This window comes from Thamnophis elegans, chromosome 14 (assembly GCF_009769535.1).
Source record: "Thamnophis elegans isolate rThaEle1 chromosome 14, rThaEle1.pri, whole genome shotgun sequence".
Taxonomy (NCBI): domain Eukaryota; kingdom Metazoa; phylum Chordata; class Lepidosauria; order Squamata; family Colubridae; genus Thamnophis; species Thamnophis elegans.
The window spans coordinates 4,717,582-4,732,291 of NC_045554.1; the positions used below are offsets into that span (position 1 = coordinate 4,717,582).

The following is a 14,710-nucleotide window of genomic DNA, read 5'->3' on the forward strand; positions in this document are numbered from 1 at the left end:
GTTGTAAAAATATCACGGGCGTATCTCAATTTTGGAAGCTGCCGCGACATTCATCGGTTCAAGCAATGGAAATACAGAGGAGGGGGCTTTTGGAGAAGGGTCATATTGGGTCTCTGACCAAGCCTGGAAACCTACCTTCCTCAAATCACAGAGGATGGAAGTCAAAACCCAAAGCGGAAAATGTAAGTTACAAAGGGAATGGACGGAATAGTTTTCCCGAATCATTTACGACCTGCCATTTATTATTTTTAATTCCGCTTTAATCACGGGCCTAGACTTTTTAAAAAAACCCTTAGAAGCAGGCAACTGACCGACAGCTGGACCTGGAAAACATTATATTATTTCGGTTTGGTTAGTATTCGGGTGACAGATCACCAGCCTCTTTCAAAGCTGACGAAATTTGGGAAACTTATTCTTAAAATCATCTTTGCAGAAGGAGGGATCAAGTCCCATCTCTTACATCCCCAAGGCTGAAATAGTTTAAGGGACCAACAGGGACTAGCAACACATTCAACCTCCGGTGAAAATGGCTATGAGTGGAGATCGAGTCGTAGCTTGAGATGACTAAGGCTATTTCTTCAGACCGGATGAATAAAATAAATGTTGTTCAGCATCTGATTCATATACTTCTGACATAATGCAACCCTTTCCAATGTCCTTAAAATGGACTTCCCCCTTTTTCTTTTGATTCTGCTTTTTAACATTCTCCTGCAAATTGTACATGCTGGTGCTTCCTCCAAGCCTCTCCTGCATCTATTCGTCCTTTACACAAACATGTACACACACTTAAAGATAATTTCGTTTTTTGGGGGGGCTAGGAGGAGGACGGGAAAGAATTTATCGTAAAACAAAAAGTGTGAATTAAGCCACTGATAATATTTGCTTTTGGATAGTGGGAGGGAAGAGAACATTTTCCTACAAGCAAATCTGTCAAAATGGAAGAATTCTCTACATTGTTTAGAGATCTTCGGAGGCGAGGAAAAAATATTTCATTTGGTTCCCTCTTTTAAGAATCATTCACACACCAATGTTCCTAGGGTTTTTTTTTATCCCCTGCAGAAGAAAAAATATAGATTATCCAACAGAAGTGGGCTCGGTGCAAGAAGCACATCAATCCAGATGTTCTCCATCAGGCAGAAAAAGCCATCAATCACCATGCTTCTTGCATGGCCAACTCCACGCACAAGCCAAGTTGTGGTGCACGGGTGTGAATCCAGGTCTTGTAGCTCCTAAACCATGATGGATAGATCTTGGGTCAGAATCTCATCAGCTTCAATGTGATGGTTGAAAGCTTGGACTTGGTGAAGGTAACCATGGACAATTCATTCACCGTTGAATTCACACAGCAGGCTAAACTTTTGAAAAACAAAATTGTACAGAACCTAGATTTTGTGGAGGGCCGGTGGACAGGGAGGTGAGCTTCTGATGGACCCGTCTTGCAGCTAAGGAGTGGTGGGGAAGTCTGGACTTAAGGTAAGGTAGATCCTTCAACTTCTAGGTGAACTTCCTACTTCCAACAATCCAGCAAAGGACGAGATTTGAGGAATCAACTCACCGCTTCAACAATTCTTCCCAATTTCATTGCAGTTCAAGCAAGCCACCTAAATCCATCTCTTGAAACCCAATGGGGAGAGGGGGGGGGGCTACATCATTTTTTAATTAACATTTTCTACCTCCAGCGATGTATCCAGAGACGAGACCCCCCGCACAATAGCTGAACGTTTTGGGGTTAGGGGGCTTCTTTTAAAAGGTGAAAACGTACATCAAAACATCTGAATGTTGAAAAAGCACAAGGGAGTTTTGAAAAGACGTGTGATCTTTGGGGTTGCCAAAACCGAAAGCAGCAAATGTCATCGTCGTATACGAATTTTGTTGCGGGAAACATTGGAAAGAGGCGACAAAATGAGGGTGGGTAGGAACTTTGTAATCCAGCGACAGGAGCCATAAAATTGGGCTGTAAAATCTTTCCAGAAGGGGGTTTTTTTTTGGAGGGAAGGGGAGGGAAATGGGAATTTTTTTCCTCCAGAATAGCTTTTTAGCATTATAATCTGTGGACTTCATCTCCCAGAACTCCCCCCACCCAGGCCAGCAGCGTGCTTTTGAAGAATTCTGGGCGTTGAAAAATCCTCCGCCATCTTAAATTTTGCTAAAATCGAGGGAAAACTTTAAAAACTGCAGAGTTTTGAAAAAAAGAGAAAGAGAATTGCAAAAAAGACAGAACACCTACTTCCAGAAACTACTAAAACCTTCTCGATTTTCTACAGACAAAAATTTTTTTTTTGGGAGGGGAGAGGAAATTGCAAAGCATTCAAAAGCCGACATAAATCTTCTTTTTAGCAGCGTCATCTGTGGGTATCTCTTGATGGGGGGATGGAGAGTTTTGCATTGTCTAGAAAAATTCTGAATGTCCACAGTTGCAGAGGGGTGTCGTTTTTTTGAGGAAGGGGGGGGGAGATTTACTATGGGGAACACGCAAAAATTCGACCTTGGCAGCTAGGAAGGGCAGTGAAGTGTTTTCATGGACCGACCTCAGGTCCCCGCAAACGGCGCTCCGAAATTAAGATTTCTCCGCGCAGCCAAATGGGGGGGGGGCTACCCCAGCCGCCACACCCACCACTCTCTCTCTCTTTTGAAGACGTGGAAGAGGAGGTTCAATGGGGGGCTGAGCGACGTGGCCGACGAAAGACATTCGATCTGTTTTGTGCAAACCGCCGGTAATGCGAAGAAAAATTTCCAAACTGCCTCAAGTTCTTCCCGCCGGGAGAAAGGAAGGCGATGCTACTCCAGTTTATTTGGCACGATGGGCGAGGTCGGGAGGGGGGAGGGGAGGGGAGGGAGAGACGGTGGGGGAGAAATTTTAAGAGTCCTCCCCGAGGATTTCCGTGACGAAAGAAGCCATCTCGGTCACTTTGGTGTCGTGGAGAGTGAAGAAGGGATGATCCTGTTGGAGAAAGAGGACAATAAGGGGAGGTGTAGTTGTGGGAGCGAGGAGGAAGGGGAGGAGGAGGAGGAGGGGGACGAGGAGGAGGGGAAGGAGGAGAAGGAGAGGAGGACAGCTGGAGGAGGAGGAGGAGGAGGAGGCATCAAGGTTGCCTCGCACTCACCTGCTGGAATCTGAATAAAACAGATTAAAACTGGGCCGTAAGGAGGAAGATCAACTCACCATCATCTCTAAGTAGCTCATTCGTTCAGCAGGATTCTTCCTCAGACTGGGGAAAAAAGAGACACCCAGAACGTCACGAATCCAAGCTTAAAGTTTTGTCATTGGAACAACAGAAATGACCACTGCACGAAAGCCAGCTGGGTGACTTTGAGCCAATCACTAGGAGACTGAGAGTTCTAGTCCTGCCTTAGACATGAAAGCCGGCTGGGTGACTTAGGGACAAGTCACAAGGAGACTGGGAGTTCTAGTGCTGCCTTAGGCATGAAAGCCAGTTGGGTGATCTAGGGACAAGTCACAAGGAGACTGAGAGTTCTAGTCCTGCCTTAGGCATGAAAGCCAGCTGGGTGACTTTGGGCCAATCACCAGGAGACTGAGAGTTCTAGTGCTGCCAGGCATGAAAGCCAGCTGGGTGACTTAGGGATAAGTCACAAGGAGACTGGGAGTTCTAGTGCTGTCTTAGGCATGAAAGGCAGCTGAGTGACTTAGGGACAAGTCACAAGGAGACTGGGAGTTCTAGTCTTGCCTGAGGCATGAAAGCCAGCTGGGTGACTTAGGGACAAGTCACAAGGAGACTGGGAGTTCTAGTGCTGTCTTAGGCATGAAAGGCAGTTGGGTGACTTAGGGACAATCACCAGGAGACTGAGAGTTCTAGTGCTGCCTTAGACATGAAAGCCAGCTGGGTGATTTAGGGACAAGTCACAAGGAGACTGGGAGTTCTAGTGCTGCCTTAGGCATGAAAGCCAGTTGGGTGATCTAGGGACAAGTCACAAGGAGACTGGGAGTTCTAGTCCTGCCTTAGGCATGAAAGCCAGCTGGGTGACTTAGGGACAAGTCACAAGGAGACTGGGAGTTCTAGTGCTGCCTTAGGCATGAAAGCCAGTTGGGTGACTTAGGGACAAGTCACAAGGAGACTGGGAGTTCTAGTCCTGCCTTAGGCATGAAAGCCAGCTGGGTGACTTAGGGACAAGTCACAAGGAGACTGGGAGTTCTAGTGCTGCCTTAGGCATGAAAGCCAGTTGGGTGACTTAGGGACAAGTCACAAGGAGACTGGGAGTTCTAGTCCTGCCTTAGGCATGAAAGCCAGCTGGGTGACTTAGGGACAAGTCACAAGGAGACTGGGAGTTCTAGTCCTGCCTTAGGCATGAAAGGCAGTTGGGTGACTTAGGGACAAGTCACAAGGAGACTGGGAGTTCTAGTCCTGCCTTAGGCATGAAAGCCAGCTGGGTGACTTAGGGACAAGTCAGAAGGAGATTGAGAGTTCTAGTCTTGCCTTAGGCATGAAAGCCAGCTGGGTGACTTAGGGACAAGTCACAAGGAGACTGGGAGTTCTAGTCCTGCCTTTGGCATGAAAGCCAGCTGGGTGATTTTGGGCCAATCGCCCGGAGACAATGAGGCACTTACCATTGGGTGGTGAGGTCAACAAACTCTTTGGAGAAGCGATCGGCTGGGAGCTGGGGAGACGGCTCTTCCACCACCTGTTTAAGTTGCTGGAAGGGAGTTCCCCAGGAGTCGTAGGGGAAACGGAGAATGGCCATCTCGATCTGGAGGGAGACAACCAACTAGATATCATCATCAGTGTTAAGAGGAGTGGGGTTTACAAGGAGGAATAAAAACCCCTTTGATTAATTGACTGTGAATTCTGCTCATTCACATCCAGCAAAGTCTTTCAAGGGAGGATTTACGGTCACAGACCTTATCTGGCTTGGAGAGCGGCCAGGACGATCTCTGCAGAACTTGGCAAGGAGTCTCGGAGAGTCACGAACCAGTGAAACGAACTAAATGTCTCCTGCAAACTCCACTCCCCTTTCACTCCTCTTTTATCTCCTCTGGGAGGGTCCATTCATCGTCCACCTTACACCCAAGTCGACCCCTGTTCTTTAGCTCTTCCCTTCTTCTGGCAACTCTGTGCATGCACACACTGGGAACAGGCTCCAGCTGTTCTTCTGCCTCACTGATATCCGACTCCGAAGGCAGCTGATAACTGTCAGACGGCCCTGGCCCTCTCTCTGCCTCCGAGCCCTCATCGGAGCCTTCCCCAGACTCCAGGACTGGCCCATCTTCCTCCCCAACCCTCCTCATCATCCAAATTTGCTGCCAGCTCCACTGGCGGGCCCCAACATCGCCCCGATTTCTTACCAAAGTGATCCCAAGGCTCCAAACGTCAGATTTCACATTGTACCCCTTCTGGTTTAGCTCTGGATTGATTCTTTCAGGCTGCACAGGGAGGAGGAGGGGGAAAAAAAGACAAATTAAAATCAGAGGAAAGAAGAAAACAGGGTAAAAGGATTGGATGGTCTCTCCCAAACTCACATGCCTGTGTCCCCACAACGGGGCCCTTTCTCCCCCCCACACAGACCTAACTGCCACCCCCACCCCCCACTCACCGCCATGTAAGGTTTGCAGCCGGCATCCAACGTTTTGGCCACCGAATCCACCAGGTACCCGCTGATTCCGAAATCACACATTTTGACGTGGCCCTGTTTGTTGATCAAGACGTTTGAGGGCTTCACATCTGTAAAACAGGGAAGAGAAAACAGCCTGGGATCATCAATTCCTTTTTCTTTTTCTGGCATAGGTTAAAAAATGTCCTCGACGTACAACCGCAATTGAGGCCAAAATCCCTGTTGCTGAATGAGACGTCTGCTCGGTGAATTTTGCCCCCGTTTTGTGACATTTCTTGCTGCAGGTGTTAAGTGAATCACTGCAGTTGTTTAAAGTGAGTCACCCGGTTGTTAAGTGCCTCTGGGGTGGGGGGAATCATGTGACCCCAGGACACTCACTGCAGCTGTGACAGATGAGGGGGTCCTTGGTGCTCTCTGAGCTTGGTGGTTTTCGTGCAGGCGTTTCATGACCCAGCTAGGGAACCTCATCAGTGCTAGAAGGGAATGGGGTTTATGGAGAGGAGGAGGAGGAGGAGGAGGAGGAGGAGGAGGAGGAGGAGGAGGAGGAGGAGGAGGAGGAGGAGGAATAATGATAATAATAGAAGAGTTGTAGGCTCCTTGGTGCTCTCTCAGCTTGGTGGTTTTCTTGCAGACTTTTCATGACCCAACTAGGGAACATCATCAGTGCTAGAAGGGAGAGAGGTTTGCAGGGAGGAGGAGGAAGGAGAAGAAAAATAAGAAGAGAGGAGGAAGAAGAGGAGGAGGAGGAGGAGGATGACAACTGTGGGATCCTTGGTGCTCTCTGAGCTTGGTGGTTTCCTTGCAGCCGTTTCATGGCCCAACTAGGGAACCTCATCAGTGCTAATCCTTCCTCACTAACACTGATGATGTTACCTAGTTAGGTTCATGAAACGTCTGCAAGAAAACAAGCAAGCTCAGAGAGCACCACGGACCCCACCGTCCTCCTACTATTTCTCCTCCTCCTCCTCCTCCTCTCCACAAACCCACCACCTTCCAGCACTGATGCTGTTCCCTAGCTGGGTCATGCCAACGCCTACAAGAAACCAAGGCAAGCTCATAGGAGTACTAAGGACCGACCCCTCATGTCAACCCTGAGCTACAAATATTCTCCTTTCTTAGAACTGTCACAGATACATGTGCCAGTTGCCAAACTTCTGAAATTTTGATCGCGTGACCAACAGGAGAGGCTTCAACGATCACGCCAAAAATGGTTGCAAATCCTCTTTTTTTCAGAGCCAATGAAACTTGCAAACAAACCGTTGCTACTTATACTTCTTTGGAAGAAAAGCACAGCCACCGCGGTGTGATTTTCCCACTTCGGAAACTGCTTCACTTAAGTGGCGGAGCTGCCCGTCCCACTTGTGGTCGTTAAATGAGGACGGCCGGTCATTTAACCGAAGGATCTAGGCCCTGCCCTCAGCTGCTTTCGCTGTCGTCCTGATGGATGGACCTGCCATTAAAACTTACCTCTGTGAATCACCGACAATTTACTATGGAGATGCTCCAGAGCCCGAACAATCTGAAAGGAGAGAAACAGCAAATGCCAGTAAATTGTGGGACTCTCTCACAACTTACACACTTTCCAGCAGCTAAAAAAACCATTTCATTCCATTTTTCCGGTCTCAAACACCCCTACAAAAACCTTCAAAACTAAGGAGGGAAGGAAGGAGAGAAGGAGAGAAGGAAGGAGGGAAGGAAGGAGGGAAGGAAGGAGAGAAGAAAGGGGGGAAGGAAGGAGGGAAGGAAGGAGGAAAGGAAGGAGAGAAGGAGGGAAGGAAGGAGGGAAGGAGAGAAAAAAGGTGGGAGGGAAGGGGGAAGGAGGGAGGGAAGGAAGGAGGGAAGGAAGGAAAACAGTCTGTTTTCTGCTCATTCTTGCCTTCCCCAGCCCCCAGGAACACTCTGTAAGTCTCCTAAAAGCTATACAAGGCCGTTTTTGCAAAGGGGGTGGGGCTTCAGGAGGCCAAAAATGCTGTATTCAGTGTATAAGACGCACCCAGATTTTCAGCCTCTATTTTGAGGGGGGAAAGGTGCGTCTTATACTCCGAAAAATACGGGAGTTCTTGGTTGTGTCTCATGTTGGTTAAGTTCCCATCCATTGCTTGTTATCCTAACCTATGACTGCTTTGGTAAACACGGTCATAAATGTCACGCAGGTAAAGGTTACACTCACAGACACGGCTATTTTTCCTAGGATATCTTCTGGAATGGTCTTCTTCTTCTCCAGAACCTTCTTATAAAATTTATCCAGAGACGTGTCCATCAATTCCATGCAGATCCATACGTCACCCTGAGAAGCAGAGAAAAGATTTTAATCCTCAACTTACCACCATACAATGTAGTGGCCCATTCAAAGCTGCGAGAACTGGCTTATGGCCGTGTCCCGCACTTATGACAGCTGCAGCACCCTCATTGCCAAGGGTGTCACAATTTGGACACTTGGCAACTGGCATGTACTTATGTCGGTTTCAGTGTCCCGGGGTCATGGGATTGCTATTTTTGTGACCACCTGACGAGCAAAGGCAATGGGGAAGCCGGATTTACATAACAATTCTGCTACTATTGTATTCCCCCCCAAAATAAGACTGGGTCTCATAAGATCGCACAGATTAGGCCTCCTCCGGATTCCATCTGCCGGTCAATGTCGGCTGGCGACTCCCCCGGGGGAGGGCCTTTTCTGTAGCTGCTCCGGCCCTATGGAACTATCTCCCCGTGGAGATCCGGACCCTTACTACACTTCCGACCTTCCGCAAAGCGATTAAGACGTGGCTGTTCCAACAGGCCTGGGGCTGTTGATTTATCCAGCCCCATCCTAAGTTATATGAATGTTGTGCAATTTTAATGTCTGTTCTTTTTAACTTTTATATGTTCCCCCCAGTGATGGGCTTCAAAAATTGTTCGAACCTACTCTGTGGGTGTGGCCTCCTTTGTGGGAGTGGCTTGCTGCCCATGTGACTGGATGGGAGTGGCTTGCCGCCCATGTGACCGGATATGAAGATGCCGACGACACTTGTCAGAACCACCTTAAATGACCTCACACGCAGCACTGGCATGCATAAGAATAGGATGTCAACTTGTTTTTTAAAAGGGATCTTTGATTTGCGTTAAAACAACTTCAACACACGCAATGTTCTGATTGCACCACAAACGCAGTAGCCATCCTTGCCTTTCACAGAGGCACTGAGTTTTATAAATAGGAGCATGATAGTGTAGAATAATCATATCCAAGGACTAGTGGTGGGTTTCAAAAAATTTTGGAACCTCTTCTGTAGGTGTGGCCTGCTTTCTGGGTCCACTGGTGGAACCTCTTCTAACCGGTTCGGTAGATTTGACGAACCGGTTCTACCGAATAGGTGCGAACTGGTAGGAACCCACCTCTGGTTCCCCCTCCCTGTTTTATCTGTAAGCCGCCCTGAGTCTCTCGAGAGCGGGCGGCATACAAATCCTAATAAACTGTAAACCATAAACCGTAAATTTTTGCTCCAAAAGATGTATTAGAGCTTAATTGCAGGTGATGGCTTCTTTTTTATTTTTTATTTTTGCTGTTGCAACGGAGGTGTATCCGTCTGGCTGACGATCTTAACTGGGGCTTATTTCTGGGGGTTAGGGCTTACGTTATGAACACCCCGAAAAATCATGGTAGGGTTTATTTTTTTCCGGGTTAGGTCTTATTTTTAGGGAAACGCAATAGTGATAGCACTTATATACCGTTTCACAGGGCTTTTCACAGCCCTCTCTAAACTGTTTACAGAGTTAGCCTCTTTCCCCCAACAATCTGGGACCTCATTTTACTGACCTCCTAAGGATGGGAGGCTGAGTCAACCTTGAGTCTGGTGAGATATGAACTGCCAAATTGTAGTCAGCCAGCAGTCAGCAGAAGTAGGCTGCAGTACTGCACTCTGACCACTGCGCCACCGTGGCCCTTCCTTCCTCTTTCCTTCCTCCCTCCCTCCTTCCCTCCCCACTTAGCACTTAAGCATATATACCACTTTACAGTGCTTTACAGCTCTCTCTAAGTGGTTGACAAAGTCAGCACATTGCCTCCCAACAATCTGGGCCCTCATTTTACTGACCTCGGAAGGACGTAAGGCTGAGTCACTGCGCCGCCATGGCTTCCTGCCTTCCCAAGCTATAACAGACTTATATACCGCTTTACAGTGCTTTTACAGCTCTCTCAAAGCGGTTTACAGAGCCGGCCTCTTTCCCCCAACAATCTAGCTCCTCATTTTACCCACCTCGGAAGGACGGGTGGCTGAGTCAGCCTTGAGCCTGGTGAGATTCGACCTGCCAAATTGCAGGGCAGCAGAGTCACCCGCAGTACTGCGCTCTGACCACTGCGCCACCGTGCCTCAAGAACTGCCGTGATTCACTTAACTGACGGTTGTAAAAGGGAGCAAAACTCACGTAACGAATATCTCACTTAGCAGCAGAAATGTTGGGGGACTATTATGGTGGTAAGGCGAGGGCTACCCGTATTTTGAACCTGGAGTGGCTTTCACCAGGGGGTTAAGGAGGCTCCTGGGTTTCTTTTGGATACCTCTCTGAAAAGCGCTCCGTAGAACGTGACCGTGTAGAAGCAATCCACCGTCCTCATGGAGACATCCAGATCCATCACAAGCCTCTTCTGCTCCTGGGTATTGACGGTTGCTCGGATCCGCTGGGTTGGGGGCAAAAGGATAACTGATCAGTGGTGGCTCATGGGAAGGAAGAAGGCCTTCCTAACCTCAAGGCAATGAACCACAACACCCAGAATTCCCCATTGGTGGTTCTGCTGGGTGGGGGGATTCTGGGAGTCTCCTGTCCTCTCTTCCAAGATGGAGCAACGCGGATGTTTATTTATTGGGGATCAATGGGGAACTATCTAAGATTCCGTCCCGCTTTGTTTTTCCCCACAACGAAGACTCGGAGAGGTTGGTGGGGCTGAGAGAGCGGGACTGGCAAGGTTGACCGGTGGGTTTTTATGCCCAAGGCGGGATTAGAACTCCCTGTCTCCTGGTAACTGTCCCAAAGTCACCCAGCCAGCATTCCTGACTAACGTAGGACTAGAATTCCCTGTCTCTTGATAATTGTCCCAAAGTCACCCAGCTGGCTTTCTTGACTAAGGGAGGACTAGAATTCCCTGTCTCCTGGTAATTGTCCCAAAGTCACCCAGCCAGCATTCCTAACTAACATGGGACTAGAATTCCCTATCTCTTGATAATTGTCCCAAAGTCACCCAGCTGGCTTTCCTGACTAAGGGAGGACTAGAATTCCCTGTCTCCTGGTAATTGTCCCAAAGTCACCCAGCTGGCTTTCCTGACTAAGGTAGTACTAGAATTCCCTATCTCTTGATAATTGTCCCAAAGTCACCTAGCTGGCTTTCTTGACTAAGGGAGAACTAGAATTCCCTGTCTCCTGGTAATTGTCCCAAAGTCACCCAGCCAGCATTCCTAACTAACATGGGACTAGAATTCCCTATCTCTTGATAATTGTCCCAAAGTCACCCAGCTGGCTTTCCTGACTAAGGGAGGACTAGAATTCCCTGTCTCCTGGTAATTGTCCCAAAGTCACCCAGCTGGCTTTCCTGACTAAGGTAGTACTAGAATTCCCTATCTCTTGATAATTGTCCCAAAGTCACCTAGCTGGCTTTCTTGACTAAGGGGGAACTAGAATTCCCTGTCTCCTGGAAATTGTCCAAAAGTCACCCAGCCAGCATTCCTAACTAACATGGGACTAGAATTCCCTATCTCTTGATAATTGTCCCAAAGTCACCCAGCTAGGCTTTTCTGACTAAGGTAGCACTAGAACTCCCCATCACCCAGTTTCTAGGCCAACACCTGTCCTGTCCTGATCTCCCTTGAGGGTTGACCTTGCAACCCACAAAGGCCCAAATATTTGGAGCCCTTTCGCCAAGGTCCTCACCTTCACAGCCATGATGGTGTCGCTTTTCGCGTGGTGCACTTTCTCCACCACCCCGTAAGCCCCTCGGCCCAGTTCGGAGATGCTCACCAAGTCATCGGCCTCAACTTCAAAGTTCTGCAAGTCGGACAAGATAGAGAGAGATGCAAAAACGAAGACAAGAAATAACCAAGAGGTTATTTAAGAACATAGAAATAGGCCTCAGGTCCTACACGCCCAACAAACCATCCCAGACACACATTTCTATGCACAACATTCCACCCATTCAAGTCAATTTATTGCCATCAACGAATTGGAAACCAGATTTTCCCAGTTGAAGGCTTTTTTCATACTGTACTGTATGTATGTATATTTGTTTCATAATTTCTCTCTCAATTTATATATATATATATACACACGCACACACACACACACACACACACACACACACATGTAAATGCACCATATTTTTTGGAGTATAGGACACTCCTTAGTATAAGACGCACCTAGATTTTGGGAGGAAATCAAGGGAAAAATATCTGCCTCTGCCTCCCAGCAATTTGTCTCCTTGCAACAAACAGTGTGTATACAGTGTGTGTGTACTGGGGGTGTATGTGTGTGTGTCTGTATATCTATCTATCTGTCTGTCTGTCTATCATCTATCTATATCTATCTATCATCTATCTATCTATCTGCTCTGTGTGTGTGTCTGTGTGTCTGTCTGTCTATCTATCTATCATCTATCTATCTATCTATCTATCTATCTATCTATCTATCTATCTATCTTCTATATCTATATCTATCTATCTTCTATCTATCTATCCATCCATCCATCCATCCATCCATCCATCCATCCATCTATCATATCTATCTATCTATCATATCTATCTATCTATCTATCTATCTATCTATCTATCTATCTATCTATCTATCTCTCTCTCTCTCTCTGCCTGCCTACCTACCTACCTACCTACCTACCTACCTACCTACCTACCTACCTACCTACCTACCTACCTACCTACATATATATATATATATATATATATATATATATATATAAATGTAAAAATGAGACATTATGAAACAAAGAGGAATGTGTATAAGATAATATGTTGTAGAATTGAAAACTCAAAAATTAGAAAAAAGAAATACAGATATCGGAAAGCTGTAAAAGTGTAATCGTAATTTTAATGTTTGGAAAATGTTGAATAAAAATATTTTTTTTAAATAAAAGAAGACTTTTTCCACATATGCACTCTCAGGAAATTCCCAATGTGCCCACTGTTCTGACTCGGGCTTCCCAAGACCCTGAAGCAAACTCCTGGTCCCGACAAAAACCCCTTTTATTAACGGACTGTGAATTCTGTTCACTCACATCCAGCAAAGTCTTTTGAGGAAGGATTTACAGTCACAGACCGCATCTGTCTTGGAGAGCTGCCAGGCCGATCTCTGCAAAACGTGGCAAGGAGTCTCGGAGAGTCACGAACCAATGAAGTGAACTAATTGCCTCCTGCAAACTCCACTCCCCTTTCGCTCCTCTTTTATTCCCTCTGGGAGGGGCCATTCATCGTCCACCTGTGGCCTTACTCCCAAGTTGACCCTTGTTCTTTAGATGCTCCCTTTGTCTGGCAACTCTGCGCATGCGCACACTGGAAACAGGCTCCAGCTGTTCTTCTGCCTCACTGATGTCTGACTCTGAAGGCAGCTGATAAAACTGGCATTTTGCCTCGCAGCTGAGGATGGAGGGAACTTAACCGTGCCACGAAATCTAACAAAACGTCCTTTGACTCTTCAACAGAAGTAGCCAATTGCAATTCCAGCTTAGAGGAAAATCACCACAAAATGGCAGGAGTAGGCAGGGGGGAAGGCAAAGCAGAAGATCCAAGGAAGGACTTGATCTTTACCCCCTCCAGACAACTTCAAAACATTTAAACAGCAGGTATCTCTGATGGCCTGGCCTTCTGACTTGGAAGAAGGAAGCGATCTCTGTATCTAAAACTAAAGTCGTGTCCTGCTTTGACTGACCGCTGAGGAGGCAGCTTGTAACCAGAAACCGGCAGCTATTTCTAGCTGGTGTGAGTTGTGAGGGTCACACAAACTCCCAAGAGTCCAAGCTGGGTCACCCCGCAGCCAATGAAAAGCTTTCAAAAGGAGGAATAGAAAAAGGCTGTTGGGGAGGAAGAGAGGAGGCGACCTCAAGCGACCCATCCATCAGGTTCAGGTCAGGCCCACAACAGAGGAATATGAAGGAGGGAGGAGGAGCACAGAGGTCAGGTTCCGCAGAAAACAAGAGGTATGGAAGAGGAGACCTGGGTTGGGTTGCCCTAAGCGCTTAAGATCCCGGGAGACCTCAGAAGAACATTCTTCCAGAAGTTCTGGAGGTGTTATCTAGCAAGCTTCCTGGAATGAGATGGATTCTCGCCCACTTTGTGGTAACTATGGCTGGTGCAAGGCTGATACAATCTACACAGCTAGTAAACACGGCCGACATACAACACTGTTCTTCAAACTTGGCCATTTCAAGATTGGATTTCAACTTCCAGAATACCCCAACCAGCATGTTGAAAGACGTACGCCGTAAAAGTGGCCAAGTTTGAACAAACAGCGATCTACAAATGTGAGGAGAGCTTACCTCGCTAAGTAAAAACTAAGCAAATCACACAGTTGCTCGGGGGTTGTGTGTGTGGTCCCAACCAACCATGTTCCTTTGTCATGTTATGGGACCACAAGGACATCCTCAACAAGAAGATGGTGGACCCTGGATTCTGTCCTCAACTGGGGGTTCCACCATAAATGCGCGAACGACAAAAGCGTGCCTGACTAAACCGCGGTGACAAAACCGCGGTGGCAAAACCGCGCCGACGAATGAGCGCTGAAGCGCGCCAACAACAGCGCGCCGACAGAAGTGCGCTCTAACCTAACCCTAAAAATAACCCTAACCCTAACCCTAACCCTTACCTTAACTTAAATCGCGCTTCTGTCGGCGTGCTGTTGTCGGCGCGCTTTTGACATCGCGGTTTTAGCGCAGCGGTTTTGTCGGCGCGCTTTTGACGTTCGCGCTTTTGTCGGGTCACGCAACTGGGCACCTGCACACAAGCTTTGTCTGCACAAAGAAACACTCGTCTAGAGGTGGCACTATCACGAACTCATGCCCTTGTAAACTCTCAGCCTCTCCGTATCTTTTTAATTTCACGAAACCCACAAGATGAACAGTAAAAACCAAGGAACTCTGCAGAAGAAGAGGTCAAAAGCTTGGAGAGAGAGGACCAGG

At 47.5% G+C, this 14,710-nt stretch overlaps 1 protein-coding gene across 2 annotated transcripts in view; it reads right to left on the minus strand.

Annotated features, from left to right (window-relative positions):
- Positions 1 to 357: 357 nt before the first annotated feature.
- MAP2K3 (mitogen-activated protein kinase kinase 3) overlaps positions 358 to 14,710 on the minus strand; it is a 60,793-nt gene continuing 46,440 nt past the window's right edge. For both annotated transcript variants that reach the window (XM_032230550.1, XM_032230549.1), the window contains exons 5-13: positions 11,464 to 11,577; positions 10,100 to 10,219; positions 7,736 to 7,852; positions 7,033 to 7,084; positions 5,548 to 5,675; positions 5,300 to 5,377; positions 4,565 to 4,704; positions 3,164 to 3,209; positions 358 to 2,941 (exon numbers count right to left, since the gene is read on the minus strand). In XM_032230550.1, the coding sequence (XP_032086441.1) occupies positions 2,858 to 2,941; positions 3,164 to 3,209; positions 4,565 to 4,704; positions 5,300 to 5,377; positions 5,548 to 5,675; positions 7,033 to 7,084; positions 7,736 to 7,852; positions 10,100 to 10,219; positions 11,464 to 11,577 (879 nt within the window). In that variant the 3' untranslated portion in view covers positions 358 to 2,857. The remainder of the gene's footprint in view (positions 2,942 to 3,163; positions 3,210 to 4,564; positions 4,705 to 5,299; positions 5,378 to 5,547; positions 5,676 to 7,032; positions 7,085 to 7,735; positions 7,853 to 10,099; positions 10,220 to 11,463; positions 11,578 to 14,710) is intronic.